Source organism: Spinacia oleracea, chromosome 1, assembly GCF_020520425.1.
Source record: "Spinacia oleracea cultivar Varoflay chromosome 1, BTI_SOV_V1, whole genome shotgun sequence".
Taxonomy (NCBI): Eukaryota; Viridiplantae; Streptophyta; class Magnoliopsida; order Caryophyllales; family Amaranthaceae; genus Spinacia; species Spinacia oleracea.
The window spans coordinates 36,855,543-36,882,225 of NC_079487.1; the positions used below are offsets into that span (position 1 = coordinate 36,855,543).

At 40.6% G+C, this 26,683-nt stretch overlaps 6 protein-coding genes across 6 annotated transcripts; 5 read left to right on the top strand and 1 right to left on the bottom strand.

The window, feature by feature from the left end:
• Positions 1-4,132: 4,132 nt before the first annotated feature.
• Positions 4,133-6,477, bottom strand: LOC110805743 (uncharacterized). The gene is made up of 5 exons (XM_056833105.1): positions 6,399-6,477; positions 6,093-6,265; positions 5,711-5,930; positions 4,848-5,071; positions 4,133-4,203 (listed from the first exon to the last, which is right to left on the bottom strand). The coding sequence occupies exons 1-5, from the start codon at positions 6,475-6,477 to the stop codon at positions 4,180-4,182; spliced, it is 720 nt and encodes a 239-aa protein (XP_056689083.1). The 3' UTR covers positions 4,133-4,179.
• Positions 6,478-10,436: 3,959 nt separating this feature from the next.
• Positions 10,437-12,023, top strand: LOC130463844 (uncharacterized). The gene has a single exon (XM_056833106.1). The coding sequence runs from the start codon at positions 10,437-10,439 to the stop codon at positions 12,021-12,023; it is 1,587 nt and encodes a 528-aa protein (XP_056689084.1).
• Positions 12,024-12,434: 411 nt separating this feature from the next.
• On the top strand, positions 12,435-14,064 carry LOC110779042 (pheromone-processing carboxypeptidase KEX1-like). The gene is made up of 4 exons (XM_056833109.1): positions 12,435-12,649; positions 12,746-13,065; positions 13,140-13,239; positions 13,336-14,064. Exons 2-4 carry the CDS (start codon positions 12,803-12,805, stop codon positions 14,062-14,064), a joined length of 1,092 nt encoding a protein of 363 aa, XP_056689087.1. The 5' UTR covers positions 12,435-12,649; positions 12,746-12,802.
• A 369-nt stretch (positions 14,065-14,433) lies between these two features.
• Positions 14,434-18,100, top strand: LOC130463849 (uncharacterized). Its single transcript, XM_056833115.1, has 5 exons — positions 14,434-14,699; positions 14,793-14,916; positions 15,019-15,315; positions 15,395-15,511; positions 17,564-18,100. The coding sequence occupies exons 1-5, from the start codon at positions 14,434-14,436 to the stop codon at positions 18,098-18,100; spliced, it is 1,341 nt and encodes a 446-aa protein (XP_056689093.1).
• A 639-nt stretch (positions 18,101-18,739) lies between these two features.
• Positions 18,740-20,203, top strand: LOC130463850 (uncharacterized). The gene has a single exon (XM_056833118.1). The coding sequence runs from the start codon at positions 18,740-18,742 to the stop codon at positions 20,201-20,203; it is 1,464 nt and encodes a 487-aa protein (XP_056689096.1).
• Positions 20,204-21,611: 1,408 nt separating this feature from the next.
• Positions 21,612-22,896, top strand: LOC130463854 (uncharacterized). Its single transcript, XM_056833124.1, has 2 exons — positions 21,612-22,737; positions 22,802-22,896. The coding sequence occupies exons 1-2, from the start codon at positions 21,612-21,614 to the stop codon at positions 22,894-22,896; spliced, it is 1,221 nt and encodes a 406-aa protein (XP_056689102.1).
• Positions 22,897-26,683: the final 3,787 nt, after the last annotated feature.

The following is a 26,683-nucleotide window of genomic DNA, read 5'->3' on the forward strand; positions in this document are numbered from 1 at the left end:
ATCAGAACAGCTGGCTGGAGCAATGATTCCGATCAATGAGTCCTAATCTATATTCGGCTCACAGCTTACTCTTGATTGAATCTATAAGGTCAAACCATTGGCATGTAACAGATCACCGGATTAAATGAATCGGAAATTCAATTAATAGCTTATTGGGAATTAGTTCGGAAAAACATAAATATACGATATGACGTTGGATCGGAATCGTATATCGTATTGCGTATATTCGTAAGTTAGGGGAAACGAATAATCGTATCGTACGACGGTGATTTGTCAAAGTACTATACGATAAACAATAATCGTAAAGGCATTGGTCGCGAATACGAGAAAGCAAAGCTGCCGACCGGACGAGCTAAGCGCCCAAGGCCCATCAGGCGCAGCAGCGCGCCATCGCGAGGAGCAAAGCCCATGGCCTGCGGCTGGGCGCGCGGGGGACAACAGCAACAACAGCAGCAGCAGCGCACAACAGCGCGACCCAAGGCCCATAGCTGTGTGGCTGCGAGTGCTTGCGGGCTTGTGCGGGCAAGCTGGCCGGCCTTAGCCTTTGTGCTTTGGCTGGTTGGTGGTATAACACACCTCCCCTAATGTTTTTCCAACACTTTTACTTTACGTAATCAGTTTAACCTAAATCAAAAGAGAAACCCAAAACTCTTTTGAGCCAGCGTTCAAACTGTTCTTCCCTAAAAGCAAAATATCTTGAGTGACTTCTAACCCATCGATCTCAAGACGGATCTGAACGTGTCGGTGAACCAAGTAGAGGAACGACATCTGGAGTTCTTGTTCGTGTTCGTGATTTGTTGAATCTAGGGAAAACACGCTACAAATGTAAGTCTGCTTGATCTGTACTTTATACATGGTTCCTGGCTTTGGGGATTATTCCGCTATGTTAATATGTTTTTAACTGTATTCCCCTAAAGTGGTATCATGAGCAACATGTATTTAAGTACTTTTTGGCATGTTATTATGTTTGTGATATTGTCGAGCTTTTTCTAAAATTTTCGTGAATTTTTCGAATGTTTCTGGATTATTGGATAAATCGTAGAAAATGTTCTTACTTATTTTTTATTATCTCTTACAATATTTCTTCTATAATATATATACATTTTTCTCTTATCTTACTTTCATTAATTCCACTTTCTCTTCCTTGTTTTTCATATTACTTCTTGCTCCTTTTTTGTTTGATTGGTGACAATGACGATCTCCTACGACGATTCATGTTAGCCGACCCCAAATCATTTTGGGACTAAGGCTTTGTTGTTTTTGTATCGTAGAAAATGTTCTGAATTCGTCAAATGTCGGAAATTCAATTTTTTTGACCCTAATCTGATTGAAAACGGCATTTTAAGATCATTTACTATAAACAGAATTGCAAAAACAGGCCTCGAAGTTCGAGTTTTTGGGCGTTTTTGTTAATTAATGAATTAAATTAACAAATTTGGAAAAAAATTCAATTAATTACTCAAACTATACTACTCGGCATTAATTGAAATTTTCGAAGGACGGAAGAGCTCACACGTGCCACCCTGCCTCTTTCTCTTTACCACTCTACATGGCTCACCTTCAGAGATTTGTGGGACTTGCTGGGGCTTCCTTTTCGAAGGCCCAACCAAGGATTGGCTATTAGTTGATGATCCTTCCCCTTCTGATGGCGGAGATTTTCCATTAGTGTTAGTGACTTTGTCGTTTTCCTTTACTTGGTTGTTGGTGCTGCCCCCGAGCTGGCGGAGCTTTTCCCTCCCCTTGATTGTCATCCGACGATGGGTCAAAGTCATAATCTCCATCTTCAACTTCCAATGGAGAGTGTTATCCCACTTTTTGGACTAACGACATAACCGCACTAACGTTTGATCATGTCGTGTCAACCAGGTTCTGTCGTGTCGCAGGTAAGCATAGTTCCAGGGAGATACGTCCGACGTGGCGTCGTATGACGAGGCATAGACGACGAAGGACAGACGACAACGCGCAAGACGTAGGGACGCGTCATCTCTGGGCAGGCCAATAAAGATAAGCTAACCTAAAGCCCACGATGGGCAGCGCCGTCATGACAGCAAGAACGAGTCCAAGGCATGCGCGAGAAATGTGGAGTTAGTTGAAGACCAAAGAGACGTGCGACAAAGATATCCCTATCTTTGTGGGATTCTCTCAACCAACTAGACCGTTGGAAATTTCCTATAAAAGGACGAAGACGAAGACAAGCGAGGGACACATGAACTAAAACTCTCATACTCTCAAGCCATAAAAGCATTCAAATCATTCTTGTATTCGTTATTCACTAGTAGAAAAAACCCTTATTGCAGCGGGCTTTTAGACCCCTGTTGCAGCGTACATCGTATGCTGCAACTGGGGGGCCTGCAACAAGTCTGAACTTGTTGCAGCGTACAAGTTCGCTGCAAAAAGTGATTTGTTGCAGCGGGCTTTTAGATGTACGCTGCAACAAGTGCCAAAAAATTGGCAAAAATTTGGACTTGTTGCAGCGTACATATATATGTACGCTGCAAAAGACTCAACTTTTTGCAGCGTACATTTATTTGTACGCTGCAACAAGTCTGAATTTTTGCGAAATTTTTTTCCCTTGTTGCAGCGTACAATATATATGTACGCTGCAACAAAGCACTTTTGGCGGGAAAATTCTAATTTTGTTTAGGGATACCTAGAGTGCCTTGCACCAAATATAGAAACCTGTCAAAACAATAATAGAACAACGCAACCTGTATAACAAATATAAAAACAACAACTGGAGTTTTGTATACTATATATCCCAAAACCAAATTAAGTGCACATATTACATTTAAATATATGTTCCAATTTCAACATAAACATACATTTTAATATAAAATTTATTCTATAACAACTAAACCAACTTGATCAAGCGCGCTAAAGCCAATAATAAATACTTGCTGGTAAAAAACTTGGCCCATTGCTCACGAACCACATCAAATTCCTCGCATAAGGCGCAATCCTCGGAGTGTAGACCTTTACAAAAACAGAAATTTAAATTAAACATTAGATTAAATACAAATTAAATATCACATTTTAACATTCAAGAAACTAATGACAATGTCCTAATAGTCTAAAATGAGTCCTTAGGTTCTTTAGTTCATAGTTGGGAGCGAAAATGTCATTTTAGCCTAAATATGACCTACAACGACCTAATGAGCCTTAAAGGTGCATAAATATATTGGAACGAATCTTATAAAGTTAAAATTATGCATATTAAACATGTATTAAGTTTAAAATGAGTGCTTAGGTTCTTTATTTTAAAGTTGGGAGCGAAAATGCCTTATTTTAGCCTAGATATGACCTATAACGATCAAACAAGCATTAAATGGGTATAAGTAGATTAGAATAAGTCCTAGAAACTCAAAACTAAGCTTATTAATCATATAATAATTTAAAAATGAGTCCTTAGGTTCTTAAGTTCAAAGTTGGGAGCGAAAATGTCATTTTAGCCTAAATATGACCTAAAACGACACAATGAGCCTTAAATGGGCATAAATGGATTGGAACGAGTCTTATAAAGTTAAAATTATGCATATTAAACATGTATTAAGTTTAAAATGAGTGCTTAGGTTCTTTATTTTAAAGTTAGGAGCGAAAATGCCTCATTTTAGCCTAAATATGACCTATAACTATCAAACAAGCATTAAATGTGCATAAATAGATTAGAATAAGTCTTAGAAACTTAAAACTAAGCATAATAATCATATAATAAGTTTAAAATGAGTCATTAGGTTCTTAAGTTCAAAGTTGGGAGCGAAAATGGCACTTTAGCCTAAATATGACCTACAACGACCTAATGAGCCTTAAAGGTGCATAAATAGATTGGAACGAGTCTTATAAAGTTAAAATTATGCATATTAAACATGTATTAAGTTTAAAATGAGTGCTTAGGTTCTTTATTTTAAAGTTGGGAGCGAAAATGCCTCATTTTAGCCTAAATATGACCTATAACGATAAAACAAACATTAAATGTGCATAAATAGATTAAAATAAGTCTTAAAAACTTAAAACTAAGCATATTTATCATATAATAAGTTTAAAATGATTTGAAATGCGACAAGAGAAAAACAAGTCGGAGGCACCAAAATACAGGACCTGAAAATCTGATATCAAATAAACATATTCATGTACTTGGAAAAGGCTAGCAGAGGTTGCCACAGAAATACAAGTTTCACCGAGTCAATTGAGTTGAACTACAACGTGCTGGACTAAAAACAAGATAAAGAGTTATGCTGAATGCATCCCCCAATTATAACAAATTTTACATGATCTATTACTGTACTATTAAATTAGTACATATTTTCTTTACATTATTTATTTCCTCTTCTTATTAAGAATAGTAATTTACCTGTAAAACAAAATGAAAACTAAACCTTCTACAAGTTCTGCTTTTAAACAAAAAAATCTGACTGTCAAGATTATATACGCTCTGTAATTAAGAAGATTACATAAAGATTACGTTTAACTTTTTCCTTCAAATTTTTTAAATCAACTTCATTGTTTTGGATTGTCCTAATTTTAACTCCTTAATTGAACCGTCACTCTCCTCGTTTGTCATGCATCGTCTTGAAGTATTACCACATCAAACCAGTTGCGTACTCAAAACACATTAGTAGACTAAACGAAAAGTCTGTTTCATGCATGCTACTCCAAATTAATTAGGGATGTTGCCAATTATCAGACTATTTAGTGATTAAAAACAAAAACCGAGCTTAAGTTTGTTTGTTTTTCTTTCAACCAGCTCTTGATTACTCGAACTTGACCACTTGTTTTGATTAGCAATTTAGCAGAATTAACGGGGAACTCCATAGAGATAAGATAATACAAGGTGAAGAAGATTATCACACCTTAATTTGTGTCCTTTTGTAAGTGTAAGTGATGTGGACGGATCCATCGCTGGCTTGGATGACAGCTGGATACGAGAATTCCATTTCTGAAGTATCTTCAAGAGTCAAAGCATCAATCCACGAGTCACCATCATCACAAGACACAGCAACCTTGAGTAATCCTCGCGAGTCAATATTGTAAGCAAGCACAACACGACCATCCTTTAGCTTCACCCCATCAATTCCTAGTTAGTGATAATTTGTGTAAGTCAGAGGAGACGCAATCAAACTACATGGAAACCCTAGAACTCTAACGACCCATTTGATAACCGGTAAGAAATTGTGGGAATGAGAATAAATCAAAGTGTTATTGAACAAGGAAAATAACATCAAATGTCTATGGTAATGAAACCTTATCTGAAAATTTGGTGTTTCTTCGTAAATTTTCATTACCATTCCCCAGATGGTAATGAAATTTATAAAGGAAAATAAATAATTTTGAGTGAACCATGAGAATGAATATTGATTTTCCATACAAATTTACATATAAATTCATTCCCATAGACACCATTTATGGCCGGCTACCAAACGGGCCGTAAATCTAAGAGAATGTTTTCTTGTCAAACTAAAATGAAGATACAAGTGCAGAAGGTTGACAGAATATATAGTAAGATGTATATTTAGTTATTTACAGTTCGATATGTTCTATAAATCTTAATATCTTCTCTTATTTACAAAATGCAAGGTGTAATCTTAATACTGAGATTAAGGAGTTGAGCAGCTGCGTGTATAAAATGAAGACATTGAGTCATAATATTCACAGAAATTAATTGCTGCTAAAAGATTAAAGATATCACAATAGAAAAATGCTTTCTGAAAAGAACCTGAATTAGGATTTGGGAGTACAGTCGGCTGTGCGTGGCTCCAGGTAAGTCCTCCATCTAAGGATTCCGACATACAAACTCTGCCAATAGCAGACCTCAAAAGAACCCGTAAACTTCCATTTGCTGTCTGGTAAGGTACAGGTTGAATCACACTCAGTCCCTCACCAGGGATATATATTGGTCCATTTTTTCTCCAAGTTTTACCTAAATCCGATGTTACCTAGAAAAGTGAAAAGGAAAAAAAGGAGTCAAAATCAAAGTAAAAGAAGAATGTTCAATTTTGTATATGCTCTTAAAATGTCAGACCTCAACCCAAGCTCCCCAAGATTTCCAGCTTTCTACAAACTAAATGGTTTGACATATAAAATTCGAAACACTAAACAGATTCAAAACCTGAGCCATCAGTGTCAAACAGTTCAAAAGCTTCCTTTATCTCTTGCCTCTTCTGTTGAGTGAGACCATGATGACGCCCACGTGGCTTATCTTTCCTCACCGTCCTAGCACTTGCACTGATAGTATTTACCAAATCAAGAAAATCAAAGTCAACAAAATTCACTAGAAAAATACACACCAACATCTAACAGATATTTCACTACTTAGAGCACACTATTGGCCGGTGTCTCAGTTCCTATCCAAACAGTTCGAACTCAAGACGGTCTAATAACTCAATTAATTCTTACACACTAACAGGAAACTAACCAGCTATATATCGTGCCAGTAAGAATAGAAACAGATACATAAACAAAACACAAATAAAGCAGAACCATAGTAAAAGCATATACTAAATAGAAAATCATCAAAGTGATATAGTAATTCATAGGGTACCAAATATTATCCACTTTAGGGTTGACATTCAAAATCGGAAAAAAATCGGAAAAAAATAAAACCCTAACAATCAAAATCGGAAAAAATGTATCAATTAACACAAAAAATAAGAATAATTTATATAATCAAACCCTAAAAATACGAAATTAGGGGAAAAATCAAGAATTGACTGAAAGCAAACCCTAAAAATAGAAATTAGGGGGAGATGAGGCGAGAACACAGACCCATCGGCGAAGACAGCGACGCAGGGCCGAGCAACGCCTGAGTTGCTGAGTTCGACGGCTGAGTTCGACGGCGGCTGAGTTCGAAGGCTGAGGTCGAAGGCCAGATGCTTGGAGAGAAGGAGTCGAGCAAATTTTCACAAAAACCAAGACGAATTGTCACCCAATTTCAACAATTACTTGCAAAAAACCCAAAAAAAACCACGAATTAGAGAGAGAAAGAGAGCAGATGAAGAAGAAGAAGAATGAGGAGGTGAGAGAGTACGCAGGGAAAGCTGAGGGAAGAAGAGGGAGTACTGAGCGTGGAAATGGTCCTTAGGTTTGAGATGAAATGTTTTTCTTAATTAGCTTTGCAGCGAAATTTTTTTATTGCATGGGGGCTTTTATCTGTACGCTGCAAAATAAATGGGCTATTGCAGGGGGCTTTTACTTTGTACGCTGCAAAAAACTCTCTTGCTGCGGGCAATTAATTTGTACGCTGCAACAACCCTTTATAAAGTTTGACCCGCGTTGACCTACTGGTTGTTGAAGCGTATTATTACATGTACGCTGCAACAAGGGGGTTGCAACAGGGGTTTTTTCTACTAGTGATTTATATTTTGTTACATTGATTTCTAGAATAAGATACAAACAATCATATAGGAAACTTAGTGGATTGATAGCCTCATAGCTATCCGCGGTTTTTTACCTTATTCCTGGGTTTTCCGCGTCAACACTTCTCTGTGTCGTGTCTCTTTTTGTCTTCCCTTATTTAATTATCGCTTAGTTAGTGTCGACCTAAGCCAAAGATCGCCCCTAGACGAAATTTGGCATAAACAGTTTGGCGCTGTCTGTGGGGACATTAACTAGGTTTCACACAAAATCACCCTACACACCATGACTACTGAAAAGATGACGCTCGCAGAGATGAAAGCGGCCTACGAGAAGGCCCAAGCAGAGCCAGGTGCCAAGTATCAATCGCGTTACAAGCTCGAATCCGTGAAAAGTACCAAGTATCAATCGCGTTACAAGCCAGGTGCAAAACCGAAGAAGTTGATATTCGAGATGACTGACGACTCTGAGGACCTGTCCGACGGCGAGGTGCCACATGGGGAAGAGGATGAAGCAACATCGGACCCCGTCACCAAGCGCCTAAATAAGATGGAAAATCACATGAAGAAGCGATGCTCGTTGATGATGAAGCTGATGACCAAACTGCCGGGGGCACCCACGCCCGTGGAAACCGAGGCGACCGACGGGTATGCAGCATCGCCGTTCTGTGAAGCGATCGCTAGGGTGACGGTACCACACCAGCTCCGACTCCCTACCTGGACCACCCTGTATGACGGAACGTCTGATCCATACAGACACGTCAACTTCTACAAGCAGCGAATGTGGCAGATCGGCATCCCCTACGACCTGGTCGAGCCCGTCATGTGCAAATCCTTCGGAGGAACCCTCGACGGAGCAGCCCTGGAATCACTACAAGAAAGCGCGTGATTACCAACCGATTTTACCGACCGCCTAAAAAGGAGTCAGTAAAAATAAATTTATCAACCGATAATGAAGCAGTCGCTAAATTTACCGACCGATTGAAAAGCGGTTGGTAAATTTTAGTAAATTTAAAATTTACCAACCGCCTTCAAAACGGTCAAAATATTAGCGACTGCTTTACCCCTATTATGACTAATGCGCAGTCGGTAAATATCCGACTATTATCAAAATAAATTTTAAATTTTACTAACCGCTTATTTAATATCTCCGACCAATAAGCGGTTGCTAAAAAAAAAAAAAAAGTAACTTATTCAATTACTGACCAACTTATCTTTCCTCCTTCAAGGTCTTCGACATTTCGAAAAAAGCAAAAAACAAATTTGGTTGGGCTCTCAACCTTACGTCGCAGCCCACGACGGAGCCGACGAGATTATCGTCAGCCGAACCGTCGTCGACTCAACCTGACGTCGCCACCCTGCCCGTCGCCGCCACCCAGCCGAGCACGACCCACCCTGCCTAGTGACCCACCCTGCCCGTCGCGGCCACCCAGCCAACAAACCGCCCACCCGTGCAGAACTCCACCCGCCGGACCGGATTCCGTCGACGATTACTCAGCCGGATTCCGTCGACCCATTTCCCATCCCAGGTAAGGTTTGTTCTTAATTTTTCATAACATAATGCTTCAATTTTTCAAACCCTAACTTTGTTGTTTGTATCAAATGAAAGAATTACAGTTTTTCATTTCTAAATAATCCTCCAATCTAGGTAAAAAAAATAAAAAATTAATCCTCCAATCTAGGTTATATGTATATTATGGAACATCCAAATACAATTTATCCTTATGTTAGGCTATACAATGTAAATACTCTGAAGGAATTAAGGATGCAACATGCCAACAATATGGATGTTCAATTTTTATTAATTGGAAAAAATCTACTTTTCAAATACTAACCGAGTAACCAGACATTTTGGATGTAAAAGTTTATAGGAAGTAACAAACTGGGTTTATAACTTTTGTTATTTTGAGGATGAATCCATTGGAACAAAGTTTGATTACAAATTTAATTATAGTAATTCTATTGTCCAAGTTTCTAAATACGAAATACATCATTGTTTTCCCAAAGTTTGATTATTTAGGTAACATACTTGAATTTTAAAAAAATGTAGATGGTAGAATACATCATAATATACTTCGTAGTAGTTACCCAAAGTAAAGCGATAGAAGAAAGATGACTTAGCTTGTACTTAATTAACTTCATCAATCATAATCAGTGGGATATGGCCACTTATCAATGTCGGATAATTTGTAGAGGATACTCATTTGAGTCGTTTCATGTCGGCCTCATTGAAAACTATAAATTTGCAATGACTGATATATAAGTATATAACAATGTAGATTCTAACCTTTTTTAAGAAGAAAACCCCACAACTTGGACAATGGGAATATAGCGTTGTGAGCCTGTGATGGCCTTTGAATCAACGGTGGTATACCTTCAACTGAGTTTGTGACCAGTGACGGTACAATAACACGATTTCAAATATCACATTTATGCCCAAATCATCGCAAATTTAGATATACCACTGTTATTTTGATCATAACATAAATGTATGAATTACTATATGTACGAATATAGAACCATTTTATTTTATTTAACAATTGAAGATGGAAATTTAAAATGCATTAAAGCTTGTAAACATGTGATAAAATTGGAATGCCATATTTAATTTGATGTATGTAAATGTTATGAAATTTTCAAGAAAGTTTCAAGGAATGTCATATGAGAAACAACGAATAATTTAGAGAATGAATTTGAGTAGTAAGTAAGTGTATTGAATAAATTTGTGCATGTTTAGGTGTTTATTGTAAATGCATTTTATTATTTATATTTGATTTTTATCCTTATTGGCTTGTGTTTAAGTAATTATTGATCTTTATATAAATTATAAGTAAATTATTGAACTTTATATAATTTATAAGTGCGTTTGAATAAATTATTGATCTTTATATCATTAATAAATTATTTAACTTTATATCATTAATAAGTATTGATTTTTATATAATTAATAAAATCAATTATTTGATTGTTTATTTAGAAAACTTCGAGCGGTAGTTAGACTATATAGTAGGTTTAGTAACATGATTAGTGTGAGATGTGTAGAGATTGGTTAGTAACATGTTTTTTGTGAGATGTGTAGAATTTGGTATCATGAAAAGAAGAGAGCGTAGTTGGATGTATGATAGACTCGACGGGCGCAATCTTAAGCCCGACTTTCTCAAGGGGGTTGGAGAGTTCATTCAGTTTTGCAAAGAGCATCCAACATGCAATGATGGTGACAAAATAAGATGCCCATGCCCCTCGTGTGATAACAGGCGTTTTCATGATACCGAAACAGTTAGAGTACATTTGTACAAGAAGGGGTTTGTTCGTAATTACTATCAATGGATATGTCAAGGGGAAAGCTTAGTAGAGTCCTCGCGTGTTCAGCCAAATCAATATCGGGATATGGTTATTGATGCTCTTGGAAATAATCAAGAGCATTTGGTGAATGAAGAGGGTAATTCAGTTGAAGAAGAACCAAATGATGAAGCTAAGAAGTTTATAGACCTTCTAAAGGCAGCTGGAGATCCATTATATGAAGGGAGCAAATTCTCTGTGTTGGAGATGGCATCAAGAATTGCAAGTTTGAAATGTGAATTCAACTTACAACACAGGTGTGTGGATGGGTTTGCATCTTTGATGAATGATGCGATTCCAAATAACAACCAAATGGGTAGAACTTTCAATAGCACAAAGAAGGTTCTTGAGGGCTTGGAACTTCCTCATGAGAGGATCCACACATGCCCTAAAGGTTGTTTGCTCTTCTGGAAAGGCGATGCACAGTTAGATAAATGTAGAGTATGCGGAAGTGATCGGTATAAGAAGACTGCAAAGGGTAAGCTTATTCCAGCAAAAGTTCTAATCTATTTCCCAATCACACCGAGGTTGCAAAGGTTGTATGCTACCAAGAACATTTCGGAGGATATGACTTGGCATGCCAAGAATCCCCGAGTTCAAAACACCTTCGCACATCCTAGTGATAGTCAAGCGTGGAAGCACTTGGATACAACCTTTCCTAATTTCGCATCAGAGCCACGAAATGTCAGGCTTGGTTTGTGCACGGATGGATTTGCCCCCCATGGTAAATTTGGATCCCAATATTCATGTTGGCCAGTTATTCTTACACCATACAACTTGCCTCCATCGATGTGTATGAAAAGACCATTCATGTTCCTTTCTTTGCTCGTTCCCGGTCCTAAAAATCCTAAAGGAAACTTGGATGTGTACATGCAACCACTCATTGAAGAGTTGAAACAGTTATGGGAGGTTGGGGCTATGACTTATGACATCTCAAGCAAGCAGAATTTCAACCTCCGCGCAGCCCTTTTGTGGACTATTAGTGATTTTCCTGCATATGGAATGCTATCTGGATGGTCCACGGCCGGAAAGAAGGCTTGCCCTTATTGTATGGATAAAAGCAAGGCATTTTGGCTTGAACATGGAGGTAAAGTTTCATGGTTTGATTGCCATCGACAATTCCTTCCACATGATCACCCTTTTCGAAAGAATAAAACAGCTTTATGCAAAAACAAAGTTGAAAATGGCATGGGTCCGCATATAATGTGTGGAGAAGAATTGTGGCAATGTGTGAAGGACTTGCCTAAAGCAACTGATGGTCCTGAAGCTCTTAAGAAGTTGAAGAGTGCCAAAATGGGTTGGTTCAAACAAAGTATTCTATGGGAACTCCCATATTGAAAGGATTTGCTTCTTCGTCACAACTTGGATGTCATGCACATTGAAAAGAACTTTTTTGACCAACTCATAAACACTGTGATGGATGTGAAAGGTAGCACCTCGGACACCACTAGTGCAAGGAAAGATATGGCTAAGTATTGTAAACGTCGGCAGTTAGAGCTTGGAAATGGAAATCAAACCATGCCAAAAGCACCCTTTGCACTTGACAAGGCTCAAAAGAAGGTGTTATGTGAATGGGTTCGAGACTTGAAATTCCCGGATGCTTATGCTTCAAACTTGAGCAGGTGTGTTAATCTTCAATCATGCAAGCTGTATGGAATGAAGAGCCACGATTGCCATGTCTTCATGGAGAGGTTACTTCCGGTTGCTTTGAAGGAGTTGCTTCCCTTGCATGTTTGGAAGGCAATTACAGAGATTAGTCAATTATTCCGAGACTTATGCGCCCCCACTATCAAAGCGAGTGACATAGATCGCTTGGATAAGAATATAGCTGAGATCTTGTGCAAGCTAGAGAAGATTTTTCCACCTGCATTTTTCAACTCAATGGAACACTTGCCAGTTCATCTTCCACATGAGGCAAAGGTTGGTGGTCCCGTCCAGTACAGGTGGATGTACCCATTTGAAAGGTAATCAAAATAATACAAATTAGCGTAAATAAATTATTACTTTAAATATCTTATATGTTTACTAGTAACTATTAATCAAACTTACATAATATATAGGTTTCTTAACCATTTGAAGCGTAAGGTTGGAAATAAGGCACGTGTAGAAGGCTCCATATGCAATGCTTACCTAATGGAGGAGATTTCAACTTTTGTTCCCACTATTTTCAACCTGAGGTTGACACCAAAGCAAGGGATCTAGGAAGAAATGTCCATTCGGTTGTTGAGAACCAACATGACGTTAATATCCCCGAGATGTTCAGGGTTGATTGTGGTCGTGCACCTACTAATGGCCGTTTGCGCTTCTTGCAAGACATGGAGTATGATCGAGCACATCTTTATGTGCTTGCAAACAGTGGCATCTTAGGTGAATATGAAAGGTAAAAAACTATAATTTAATTATTGTAAACTCTTCTAACGACGTATTTAACCTTTATTTCCTTAATTACCATAGGAAATTTGAGGAGCACATTCTCCAAACTCAACCTCACATAGTAATGGAGGATATTTGGAGTAAATGCGAAGCCCAGTTCCCTGAATGGTTTAAATCACATGTGAGATTAATTGTATTTTGCTTTTATTCATAAACAATATTACTTACACTAGTCATTGAAAGGAAAAAAAAATTACTAACTAATTCTATGAATTAGGTTCTCCGGTCTTTGAGTCCTAATGATGTGACACGGGCGCTTGCGATGGGCCCCTCTAGACAAGTAAGGACATGGAGCCGGTTCTATGCGAATGGATATAATTTTCAAACTCATGACTACGGCAAACACAAGTCAACTATGAATTATGGAGTGTGTGTACAAAGTCCTGATGAAGTTGACTACTTTGGCATTTTGGAGGAGGTGGTTGAACTTTCTTATTGTGGTAAGCTTCAACAGTACAAGACAATCTTGTTTAAGTGCAGCTGGATGGATTCCGTGAAGGGTATGAACATTCATGAACAATACAAACTTGTTGAGGTCAATCATTCTAAGAGATACCCAAAGTATGACCCGTTTGTATTGTCTTACCAAGTTAGTCAAGTATACTTTGCACACTACCCCAGTTTGAAGAGGGATAAAGCCCAATGGTGGGCTGTGTTTAAAACTAAGGCAAGGTCTGTGATTGATGCTCCGGTTGACTTAGACTTTCTACAAGAAGATGCAAATGAGGTTTCTTCAGCTCTTTGTGCTCCAGATGAGATCCCAGATTATGAAGATCAAGATGATGATGATGATGATGACGATATTAATGATGGTGAGGCTGATAGTATGAGTGATGAGGATGAGGATGATGAAGATGAGGATGAGGATGATGGTGATGATGACATTGATGATGATGATGACGATGGTGATGATGATGATGATGATTCTGATGGATACGACGATTAACTTGATCTTGCTGATTTTGGTCCTATTTGGTTGTTTAATTTTAGGTTCAAGAAATATTATGTAGTTGTTTGGTAAACTTATGATTGGAATTTGACATGTGTTGTCTTTTATGATTGAACTTTGAATTATGTTGTTGTTTATTGAACTTATCATTGAACTTTTTATTTTGGTTGTATAAATTTATGTTTGTTAGACAATCTGTAGTTGTTTGTTACTTGTTATTAGGTAATTATATATGTAGCGTAAGTTTATTAATGTTAATGCTTGGTTTGTGTTCCATTAAATAAATAGATGTCCAATCGATGAATTGTCTTTTATGATTGAAATTTGAGTTATTTAAACTTGGTTTGTGTTCTATTAAATAAACAGATGTCCAATCGAGGTGAACATTCAGCCATCCGCAGTCGTTTAGGTGCACGTGGAGGTGGTCGTGAAGGTGGTCGTGGAGGTGGCCATGGAGCTGGCCATGGAGCTGGCCGTGGAGGTACTACACGGGTGACCCAACCCTCACTGGATACCTACTTTGATGATGACGAAACTCAAGGTGAATACTCTGAAGAGGTGGTACCTGATTCACAAGTAAATGAAGAAGCTGAGGATTCTGGAGTGGTTTGGATGGCACCGGGTGAACTTTGGTAAGATTTAGAGTTACATTTTAATTATTTTATCTCATGTATGAATTTTGTAAACTAACGTTACTTGTGTTATTTCCTATTCCACTATGTAAGGTTTGATCACAGTTCCATTTCGCGGGATATTACTAACGTCATCCAGAAATATTTCAAGAGTCCTTGGACGTGTTATACCAAAGTTGACAAGGATACAAAAGATCACTGGTTCACTCTGTTCAAGGTTTACACAATTTTATATCATGTAATGTATCACTTTTTATTTTTCAACTTGCTATAATTGTAACATAACAAAATATCCCTTCTTTTCTTTTCTTTTGTGTAGAGGACCTATAAATGGTTGCCTGAGTTTGATCACCTAGCTGTGCGTGATTACCATGAAAATGCATATAAACGGGTTAAGTACATCCACTACCAAATAACAAGAAAGAGTAATGGAAAGAAGCCAGATTGGATGTCTGAGAAAGTGCATGCAGATATGATGAAGCACGTGGATGATGATGAATTCAAGAAAAGATCTGAGCAGGCTAAGAAAAATAGAAGAGGGGGTTCATTAACCAACAATGTTGAACCATCACATTTCCAAGGTTCCATTTCCACAACTGAGGCTGCAAAGAAAATGGTAAGTTTAATAATGTAACTAAATTTCATTTAACGTTGTTACTAATTTGATTATTTACAAAAATTACTTGTATAATTAGGCAAAGGAAAGTGGAGGTGTGATGCCTACAGCTGGTGACTTATATTTGAAGACACACACGAAGGAAGTACCGGGTAAAGGGAAAGTCCCTTTAAGTAGCAAAGCAAAGCAAATCAAGGTAACTTACTATTATTCTTATTTCTTATCAAGTTCAAACAAAGCTTATGAAACACGTTTTAAGTTTGAAATCAGCCCTTAGTTCTTTTAGTTGAAAAATGGGAGCGAAAATGCCTTATTTGGTCGATATAGGTCCTATATCGACAAAATATGACTTAAATGTGCTTAAATTGATTCGAATGAGTTTTATAAAGCTTGAATATGCCACACAAAACATGTAAATGGTTTGAAATGACAAGTTTGGTTCCTTAGCACAAAGTTGGGCGAGAAAATGACATTTTAGGCAAAATATGACCTATAACGAACAAATAGGCCTTAGATGTGAGTAAACACATTTGAATGTGACTTAGCAAGTTCAAACAAAGCTTATGAAGCACGTTTTAAGTTTAAAATCAGCCCTTAGTTCTTTTAGTTGAAAAATGGGAGCGAAAATGCCTTATTTGGTCGATATAGGTCCTATATCGACAAAATATGACTTAAATGTGCTTAAATTGATTCGAATCAGTTTTAGGAAGCTTGAATATGCCACACAAAACATGTAAATGGTTTGAAATGACAAGTTTGGTTCCTTAGCACAAAGTTGGGCTAGAAAATGACATTTTAGGCAAAATATGACCTATAACGAACAAATAGGCCTTAGATGTGAGTAAACACATTTGAATGTGACTTAGCAAGTTCAAACAAAGCTTATGAAGCACGTTTTAAGTTTAAAATCAGCCCTTAGTTCTTTTAGTTGAAAAATGGGAGCGAAAATGCGTTATTTGGTCGATATAGGTCCTATATCGACAAAATATGACTTAAATGTGCTTAAATTGATTAGAATGAGTTTTATAAAGCTTGAATATGCCACACAAAACATGTAAATGGTTTGAAATGTCAAGTTTGGTTCCTTAGCTCAAAGTTGGGTGAGAAAATGACATTTTAGGCAAAATATGACCTATAACGAACAAATAGGCCTTAGATGTGATTAAACACATTTGAATGTGACTTAGCAAGTTCAAACAAAGCTTATGAAACACGTTTTAAGTTTAAAATCAACCCTTAGTTATTTTAGTTGAACAATGGGAGCGAAAATGCCTTATTTGGTCGATATAGGTCCTATATCGACAAAATATGACTTAAATGTGCTTAAATTGATTAGAATGAGTTTTATAAAGCTTGAATATGCCACACAAAACATGTAAATGGTTTGAAATGACAAGTTTGGTTCCTTAGCTCAAAGTTGGGCGAGAAAATGACATTTTAGGCAAAATATGACCTATAACGAACAAATAGGCCTTAGATGTGAGTAAACACATTTGAATGTGACTTAGCAAGTTCAAACAAAGCTTATGAAGCACGTTTTAAGTTTAAAATCAGCCCTTAGTTCTTTTAGTTGAAAAATGGGAGCGAAAATGCCTTATTTGGTCGATATAGGTCCTATATCGACAAAATATGACTTAAATGTGCTTAAATTGATTCGAATCAGTTATAGGAAGCTTGAATATGCCACACAAAACATGTAAATGGTTTGAAATGACAAGTTTGGTTCCTTAGCTCAAAGTTGGGCGAGAAAATGACATTTTAGGCAAAATATGACCTATAACGAACAAATAGGCCTTAGATGTGAGTAAACACATTTGAATGTGACTTAGCAAGTTCAAACAAAGCTTATGAAACACGTTTTAAGTTTAAAATCAGCCCTTAGTTCTTTTAGTTAAAAAATGGGAGCGAAAATGCCTTATTTGGTCGATATAGGTCCTATATCGACAAAATATGACTTAAATGTGCTTAAATTGATTCGAATCAGTTTTAGGAAGCTTGAATATGCCACACAAAACATGTAAATGGTTTGAAATGACAAGTTTGGTTCCTTAGCTCAAAGTTGGGCGAGAAAATGACATTTTAGGCAAAATATGACCTATAACGAACAAATAGGCCTTAGATGTGAGTAAACACATTTGAATGTGACTTAGCAAGTTCAAACAAAGCTTATGAAACACGTTTTAAGTTTAAATGTGCTCCATTTAATATATTTTTTATGCATGGGTGATAATCATTTTAATTCTTGTAGGAAAACTATGAAAAAAATGTTGCTGAATGTGTTGAAAAAGGCATTGCTAAAGATCCCAACCAAATCTACTTTGAGACAGTAGGTGGGAGAAAGAAGGGAAAGGTCCCCGGGCTGGGTAGTGGAGCCTCTCTATACTTTGCACCATCTAGAAGGGGTGGTAGTTCTTCTAGCTCATACACCCCATCTATTTATTCTCAAATGTCATCTCGATTGGAAGAGACTCAACAACAGTTGACCCAAAAATCCATTGAGCTTGAAACAACAAAAAATCAGATGTTAAAGGCTATGGAGGACGATCTACTTTTGAGGCAAAGGGAGAGAGAAGAAAGAGAAGCAGAGCGACTAGAGCACCAAAGGGAGATGGAAAGGGAGAGACAAGAGAGAGAAAGGGAGAGACAAGAAAGAGAAGAACATGCCGCCCAGATGAAAAAGGCAATGGAGTCTTACGAGCGGATGTTCAGTCAGTGTACTGGTTTTCCTTTCTCGCAGTCGCAGGACCCTCGAGATCCAACCGGAGGCGGGACACCTTTGTGTTAGGTAGTTAGTATTCTTGTATTAGTTTGAACTAGTTACAACTTTTCGTATTAACATGTTTGAACAACATTATGTGTATTATGAATCTTTGTTGTATGACTTTGAACATGTTTAATATTATAACATCGAGCAGGTTTCATAGGATTTTACAGAATTTATATAAATTCGTATATATATAGGCATATATAATATTTACAGGTACATATATAATATTTATACAGGCATATAATACAGGTATATATGCGATTTTACAAAATTGGCTGCAAATGATATTTGCATAATTACCGACCGCTTTAGTGACCGCCACCAAAGCAGTCACTAAATTAGTGACCGCCAAAGCGGTCGCTAATTTAGTGACCGTCAAGGCGGTCGCTAATTTAGCGACTGCCTTAGCGGTCACTAATTTAGTGACTGCTTTGGCGGTCACTAATTTAGTGACTGCTTAGGTGGCGGTCGCTAATCCTGTCGGTAAATTTTAGCGACCGCCTTCCAGTTGGAGTTTCCTAAATTACCGTCCAGGTGAAAACTGACCGCCTTTTTGCGACCGCTGGCGGTCGCAAAATCTTTTACCAACCGTTTTTCGCGTTTTACCAACCAATTTTAGCGGTTGGTAATTAATCAATTTCTTGTAGTGAATGGCTCATGAACATAACACCTGGATCTATCTTCTGCCTGTCCGACCTCATCAACGCCTTCTACCAACAATTCGCCAGCAGTCGCCAGTTGGAGAAACAAATAAGTGACCTCTATCGGTTGGTCCAAGGACCTACCGAGTCGGTACGCGATTATTTTAACCGTTTTAATTGTGAAAAAATTAGCATAAAAAACTGTGATGTCAGGACAGCCATCGAAGCATTCAAGAGAGGTCTCGTCCCCAACTCGGAGCTGTACCGGGAACTAACCAAATATCCCTGTGCAACCTTCGAAGAAGTCAGATCGAGGGCTACTGCCCAGATGCGGATTGAAGACGACGAGATTACACGAATGGTTTCTCAGCGACCAACAGGGGGCAGCAGCGACAGGAGGTCGTACACCCCAAGGAACAACGGCTGGAGACACCAACCATACAACCGCCAGAGTCAGGTACAAAATGTCAATCAATATGATGATACTAACAGTGTTTACAGGAATGAACGGGTCGTTTATCCCCCCATCTCCGAGTATGGCTTCAACGTCGACATCGGAGGCGTGGTAAACGCCCTTCAAAGTGTAGGTGGTACCGTCAGATGGCCTAAGAAGAGCGACAGACCAGACTCTACGAAGGACATGAGCAGGTGGTGCGACTTCCACCGCGACAATAGCCACACAACCGAGGAATGCATCTCCCTCAAAAAGGAGGTGGCGTATCTATTGAAAAGAGGCCACCTGAAGGACCTACTGAGCGACAAAGGAAAGGAGACGTATAACAAGGATAGCAGCTCCCAACCCAAACCAGCACCAAGCGGCGACCGACCGGCCCCGCCCACGTTCGAAAAAGTGGTAAACGTTATTTCTGGTGGTTCAGATATGTGTGGACTAACTTCTTCTGCAGCTAAAAAAATCAACAGGGGCGAATCTGAAGCCGTCAAAGAGGGGCAGACCGAAGACGAAGTAGCACTCGACAAGTCATTAGCAGCGATGATAATAACCTTCGACGACTCAGATTCAACCGACACAATACAGGAACATCATGACGGGCTAGTCATATCGCTCCCAATAGGCAACGCTCTCATCAAAAGGATATTGATCGACAACGGCAGTTCAGCAAACGTATTGTTCCTAGAGGCTCTGCAGGAAATGGGACTAGACGAAAAGAGTATAATAAAAAGGTCGACAGTCCTAGTAGGATTCAGTGGAGAATCGCTACGAATAGTAGGAGAGATATCGCTGCCTACGTACGCAGAAGGTGTTAATGTGATGACCAAGTTCAACGTCGTCGACTGCCCATCAGCATACAACGTCATTTTGGGACGACCATGGATCCACAAAATGAAGGCGGTGCCGTCGACATACCACCAGTCAATCAAGTTGCCAACCAAATGGGGAGTCATGGAAATCAAAGGACAACAAAGGGACGCAAAGAAATGTTATGAAACGGCGCTGAAACCATCAAAGTCATCCATCTAGCAATTACAGCCAGGGTCGACGGTAGACGACCTCGACGACCAACAGATCGATGAAATTATACTAGATCAGGCAAAGCCAGACCAAGTAGTAAGGATCGGAGCGTCGCTGCCTGACAACATCAGAAGTCAGATAGTGTCATTCCTAAGAGAAAACTCGGACTGCTTCGCTTGGTCGCATGAGGATATGACAGGAATCAGTTCAGACGTCATCACCCACAAACTCAATGTCGACCCCAACTTCAAACCAGTGAAACAGAAACGGCGAAAATTCGCACCTGAGAGAAATAAAATCATAGACGAAGAAGTCCAAAAACTGATAGACTCCGGGAAAATCAGAGAAGTCAAGTATCCAGATTGGTTAGCAAATGTCGTCGTCGTCAGTAAAAAGAACGGAAAGTGGAGAGTCTGTATCGACTTCACAGACATCAACAAAGCATGCCCTAAAGACCCATTCCCGCTGCCGCACATCGACGCCCTGGTCGACGCCACTGCTGGACACGAGCTACTAACATTTATGGACGCCTACTCCGGATACAACCAGATCCTTATGCACCCAGACGACCAGGAGAAAACATCTTTTGTAACAGACAGAGGAATTTATTGTTATAAAGTCATGCCTTTTGGTCTTAAAAATGCAGGTGCAACGTACCAACGATTGGTCAACAAAATGTTCAAAGACCAACTTGGAGACACGATGGAGGTCTACATCGACGACATGCTAGTAAAATCAAGGAAGGCCGACGACCATGTCGAACACCTACGACAATCCTTCAACATATTGAGAAAATACGATATGAAACTTAACCCAACTAAATGTTCTTTCGGAGTGTCTGCAGGGAAATTCTTAGGTTACATCGTCACCCAAAGAGGAATCGAGGCTAGCCCCGACCAGGTGCGCGCAATCATCAACATTCAATCCCCCAGGAACATAAAAGAGGTACAACGCTTGACAGGAAGAGTGGCGGCGCTAAATCGTTTTATCTCGCGGTCGTCGGACAAGCGTCGTATTCTATGACGTCTTGCGCAAAAATAAAGGTTTTGACTGGTCCGACGACCACGAAGCAGCCTTGCAAAACCTCAAAAAATACATGATGTCGCCACCCCTCCTGTCCAAACCCAAAGAAGGCGAAGTCCTACAACTGTACCTAGCCGTCAGCTCCACAGCAGTCAGCGCGGTCCTAGCCCGAGAAGACGAAACGCAACAGCTACCTATTTACTACATAAGTAAGTCGCTACTAGAAGCGGAAACCAGGTATTCCTCCCTCGAAAAACTCGTTTTAGCACTCGTTACTGCAACTAGAAAACTAAGGCATTATTTCGAAACTCACCAAATAGTGGTGATGACTAATTATCCAATCAAGTCTGTGATGCGTACACCAGAACTAACAGGTCGAATGGAGAAATGGACGATGGCGCTAGGAAGCTTCGACATCAAATACCAACCAAGAACGGCGGTGAAATCGCAGGCACTAGCAGACTTTGTGGCAGACTTTAGCCCCGACTTAGAGAAAATAGCGGACAACGAAGTCAAACTCATGAATAACGTAGAAGAGATATGGACGCTCTTCGTTGACGGTTCGTCTAACTTTCGCGGTGCAGGTCTAGGCGTCGTGCTAAAGTCACCACAAGGGGACATGATAGCACAAGCCATATGCTGCGACTTCAAAGCGACAAACAACGAAGCAGAATACGAGGCATTAATCGCCGGATTGACGCTAGCTGAAAAATTGGGGGCAAGTGGACTCAACATCTTTAGCGACTCACAATTAATCGTCAACCAGATCAACGGCGACTACGAGGCTAAAGACCTGAAAATGACCTTATACCTCGAAAAAGCAAAAAAGCTAGCCTCCAGATTCAAACCCCTCTCCATTAAACAAGTTCCACGAGACTTAAACACGCAAGCTGACGCCCTTGCCAACCTAGGATCCGCACTCAGAAAGTCACCATTCTCGACCATACCTCTAGTACACCTATTGTCACCTGCTATTGAAAAAGACATACCACAAGATGCCAGCCTCGTCCTATCAACCACAAACACAGACAGCTGGACCAAGCCCATCCTCGACTACCTAACACATGAAACCCTACCCGACGACAAGCTCGAGGCCAGGAAAATACTTTTCAAAGCTTCACGATATGTTATTTTGCAGGGTATACTATTTAAAAGATCAGCGAACGGAATGTTGATGCGATGCGCAGAAAAAACAGAATGGGAAAGACTACAAAAGCAATACCACGAAGGAGAATGTGGCGGACATGAAGGAGGACGAAGCCTGTCAACCAGAATCAAAAGAAACGGATACTATTGGCCAACGATGCTCAAAGACGCAATGAGGTACGTAGCTAAGTGCGACAAATGTCAACGACACGCAGGTATGACACATAAACCATCTGAATTTTTACACCCCACCTTAACTCCGTGGCCTTTCATGAAATGGGGAATGGACATCGTCGGTAAATTACCCGTCGCCCCAGGACAAAAGGTCTTCATGCTAGCTCTAACAGATTATTTTTCTAAGTGGATAGAAGCAGGTGCGTTCCAACAGGTAAGAGATAAAGAGGTATGTTCGTTCATATGGACTAACATTATATGCAGATTCGGAGTGCCATCAGAAATCATATGCGACAACGGATCCCAATTCATCAGCGACAAGACTAGGGCTTTCTGCAAGACGTGGAACATTGAGCTAAAGTCGTCAACGCCAAGATACCCCCAAGCAAATGGACAGGCGGAATCCAGCAACAAAACAATCATCGCATCGCTAAAAAAGCGGCTGGACGATAAGAAGGGACGATGGGCAGAAGAGTTGCCATCCATCCTATGGGCCAACAGGACGACGCCTAGAACGGCGACGGGACAGACTCCCTTCTCACTCGTTTACGGGTGCGAAGCAGTACTACCCCCTGAAGTGACGCTGCCCAGTGCACGATATGGACTCATGACGCCAGAGCAGAACGATGTCGAACTTAGTGAAAACCTCGACAACACAGAAGACTTCAGAGAAGCAGCGTTGATAAGAATGGCGTCGCAACAACAGATTGTGGCAAAATGCTTCAACAAAAACGTCAAAGTAAAAGTGTTCAAGGAGGGCGACTGGGTGTTGCGCAAAGTGTTCCAAAACACAAAAGAATTAAACGCAGGTAAACTCGCGCCAGCTTGGGAAGGACCATACTTGATCGACAAAATCGTCGGAAAGGGGGCACACAGGCTCGTCACCAAAGACGGCAAGTCGGTCCCCCGAAGCTGGAACGCTACACATCTTAAACTCTATCACTTTTAAAATATCCGTCGTAGCCAATTTTATCAGTTGTCGTACCATCGTTTCTACTTTCTTCCTTATTTTTTATCGCTTTATTTGTTTGGAATTGTTACTGACTTAGGCATCGGAGGGCCGTTGGCATCCCTAACGGCCAATCCTCCTAGCAACCCATGTTTTCTTTTGCAGAAGATAACACACGACGCATGACAGAAAATGAATCCCAAGTGATTAACAACGAGCAACCGACGCAGGTACGGTTTTACATACATGTAATACCACCATTTCAATATTTGTTACCCGTAAAACACATGCCACACGACGCACGACAAAAGCTTCGAAACACAAAAGTCACAAAAAACATACAAGTAAGAAAAAGAGAGGAACACACTTATATAGCAAAATACAAATTGCGCGACCCCTGAGGCCACGACTTCCGAAATTCAAACAAAAAACATTATCCAAACACCTCGCCGCCGCCACCGACGACGAGTAAAAACATCCAAAACACGAAAACAAAACACAAGCCATCCAAACTACCTCGTCGTCGCCATCAACGACGAGTAAAGAAATTCACAAACAAAACACAAAAACCAACAGAAATTCAAAAACTACAAACTATTACATCCCTTCTTCCTGAGTAGAGGCCACGATCTCCTGCTCCGACTCCTACTCTGGGGGCACGACGACGTCAGTCACGACTGACACCTCCACCGACGCCACGTCCAACGCCTCGTGTTGAGAAACGACGACAAGAGCCTCCTCTTCGCACCCAACAGCTAACACCTCCCCCTCTTTCTCTAGAACAGGCGCGTCCACCACCAACAAGGCAGCGTCCACCTCTGTCGCCTCAGTACTGGCGGTGTCAGCCGTCTTCGCTAACTCTTCCGAATCCACCACGGGCACCGACAGATAAGCCATGGTACCGCCATTGGCCAGGTAGTCGTCCACCTCCTTCTGACACGGCCAAATGCTAGTCTCCCCAATCAAGCAGGAGTACATCATTTGCGCCCGCGTCCTCCATATAGCGAGACCCTCGACGTCCTTCGCCTCCTCCTGCAGGGCGTCGTACAAGCTCCTCAATCCATCTAACTCCTCCGTCGTCGAGGCCAACTCTCCCTTCACTTTCTCCAAATCTTTAGCCACGTCGGCTAATTGCTTATCCTTACCTTTCAATTGATCACCCTTGGCCTTAACCACCGCAGCGAGGTCCACGACCTTCTTCTCAGCAGCCTTCCACTTCGCCTCCCACGACACGGCCGCCTTCTTTGCCGTCGCCGCCAGCTGCCTCGCATTCGTCACCTCGTCGCACAGCAACGAACATTGCCTACGCACAGCCAAGGCAGCCTGCGACGCCTGCGCAAAACCAATGCCAGAACAGATTTACACAACACACATCTTTTGCAAACTAAAAAGAAATGAAGAAAAAACTAAATAAAACTTACCCGCAGGCTAAGTTCAGCGGCGTCCGACTCGACAGGAAGAGGATCCACCTCATGATATCGTCGATACGTCGTAGGCAAGATCAAGCGATCAGCGAAAGGCCATATAACAGACGCCTCTTCATCACCCAAGAAGCCTGGGGGAAAAGTGATAACCGTATCCTCGACGGGATTCGCCTCAGCAGGACGCTTCTTGGCCGACGAAGCAGACACTTTACCAACGTCGACAGCAGCAGACGACGCCTTGAACGGCTGCGGGGGCGATGACGAAGCAATCGGATGAAAGCCTTCGGCTCCTATGACGACAGGCGTCTCAGCCGACGAACCTATCGCAGAAAACCGAGGTACGACCGTCATACCTTGTCCACCAGAAGTCGAGGACGACCTCAATCGCTTCCTCGCACGCTCCTGATTCTCGCTCTGAGACATCCTCGACACAGACCTAGACGACAAAGTGTGCTCTACACCCAATACAAAAGATCAAGGTCAAACACTATCCAAAGCAAAAACAAAAAATATACACAAACCCCAAAATAAACAAACGTCAAATACCTGAGTTGTCAGCCATATCGCCTACTTCACCTTCGGCGGACGACGAGTTTGCCACTACCTCTTCAAGCAAATCCAACCTTTTCCGACGACGAGTCCGCTGACCTGATTCCTCGTCTACTTCCTCCTCCTCGGCGACGTCGCCTGACCGGTTCACCTCTTTCTCGTCTAAAAACTCCCCGTCACGACTAAAAGACCTATCCTCAACAGAATAACCCAAGAATTTCTGATATTTATCCTCAGAATCAGCGTTCAACTCAGTCAACGACGACGCCTTGACAACTGCAAAACAAAACCAAGTAAGGCGACGTTCAGTAAAACGACGAGAAACAAAGACAAAACAACACATTTACCTTCCGTCGTCCATCCCTCGACCAGAAACCGCCCTTTATCTCCCAGAGAATCTTTGCCTACGAAGACAAAACGACTCTGCCAGCCCCTGTCGTTCACACCTAAACCAACACCTAAGTTCGTCTTCCCCTTCTTCGTGACCAAGGTATACCTACAACACTTCTGCAGCGCTAGGTCGTAAGTATACATCAAGTCAGACAGATCAAACGGCGCTCGCCAGTCGGCAGTGACTCCGTGCACCACCGTGAAAACCCGCCATATCTGGGGCATCAACTGACCCGGGCTCAAATGGAAAACCTCGATAAAGGACCTAACTAGAGGAGTGAAAGGGAATTTGAAGCCAATTGTGAACGGATACTCGTACATAACCACATACCCCTTTGGACAGTCAAAGGCTTCCTCGTCCGAGCCGGGAATCTTCACTTCCGCTGACGGCGGCAAACCAGCAAGTTCAACAAACGCCGCCGGGTCCACCACAGTAGAATATATCGGGTTAAGGGACTTAACCCGAGTGGATCCCGACTCCCCCTTTCCTCTCACCACAACCGACTTAGATCTACCCATCTCACTTATAGAAATCTACAAGAAAATCGAAAAAAGAAAGCAAATTTTACCTGAAATCGAGCAAACTCAGTGCGAAAATCGACTTCACTTTCTCCCTCTTCTCTCTCCTGCTTTCGGATCTAGACATTTTTGAAAAATCTTGGTGTGAAGAACTTTATTGCATGTCGCGAATCGATATTTATTACTCTGGAATTCTGAACGGTTTTGTCCCACGAACTAGGCGGTTGAAGACGGTTTTTTATTTTTTAAATTTGAATTGTTTCTTTCGCTCTGTATGACTCTGTAAATTCACAATTGGGGGCAAACTGTTATCCC

What these genes read in the sequence shown, in the direction of transcription:
- LOC110805743 (XM_056833105.1), bottom strand. Translation starts at nt 6,477, where the DNA reads ATGGTTCTGCTTTATTTGTGTTTTGTTTATGTATCTGTTTCTATTCTT. An exon ending in ATGGCTCAGGTTTTGAATCT is followed by an intron (nt 5,931 to 6,092) that starts GTTTAGTGTTTC and finishes TCACTTTTCTAG; the next exon opens with GTAACATCGGATTTAGGTAA. An exon ending in ACTCCCAAATCCTAATTCAG is followed by an intron (nt 5,072 to 5,710) that starts GTTCTTTTCAGA and finishes ATCACTAACTAG; the next exon opens with GAATTGATGGGGTGAAGCTA.
- LOC130463844 (XM_056833106.1), top strand. Translation starts at nt 10,437, where the DNA reads ATGAAAAGAAGAGAGCGTAGTTGGATGTATGATAGACTCGACGGGCGC.
- LOC110779042 (XM_056833109.1), top strand. Translation starts at nt 12,803, where the DNA reads ATGCAATGCTTACCTAATGGAGGAGATTTCAACTTTTGTTCCCACTAT. An exon ending in ATCTTAGGTGAATATGAAAG is followed by an intron (nt 13,066 to 13,139) that starts GTAAAAAACTAT and finishes TAATTACCATAG; the next exon opens with GAAATTTGAGGAGCACATTC. An exon ending in CTGAATGGTTTAAATCACAT is followed by an intron (nt 13,240 to 13,335) that starts GTGAGATTAATT and finishes TCTATGAATTAG; the next exon opens with GTTCTCCGGTCTTTGAGTCC.
- LOC130463849 (XM_056833115.1), top strand. Translation starts at nt 14,434, where the DNA reads ATGTCCAATCGAGGTGAACATTCAGCCATCCGCAGTCGTTTAGGTGCA. An exon ending in ACTGGTTCACTCTGTTCAAG is followed by an intron (nt 14,917 to 15,018) that starts GTTTACACAATT and finishes TCTTTTGTGTAG; the next exon opens with AGGACCTATAAATGGTTGCC. An exon ending in GCAAAGCAAAGCAAATCAAG is followed by an intron (nt 15,512 to 17,563) that starts GTAACTTACTAT and finishes TAATTCTTGTAG; the next exon opens with GAAAACTATGAAAAAAATGT.
- LOC130463850 (XM_056833118.1), top strand. Translation starts at nt 18,740, where the DNA reads ATGAACATAACACCTGGATCTATCTTCTGCCTGTCCGACCTCATCAAC.
- LOC130463854 (XM_056833124.1), top strand. Translation starts at nt 21,612, where the DNA reads ATGGCGCTAGGAAGCTTCGACATCAAATACCAACCAAGAACGGCGGTG. An exon ending in TTCTAAGTGGATAGAAGCAG is followed by an intron (nt 22,738 to 22,801) that starts GTGCGTTCCAAC and finishes CATTATATGCAG; the next exon opens with ATTCGGAGTGCCATCAGAAA.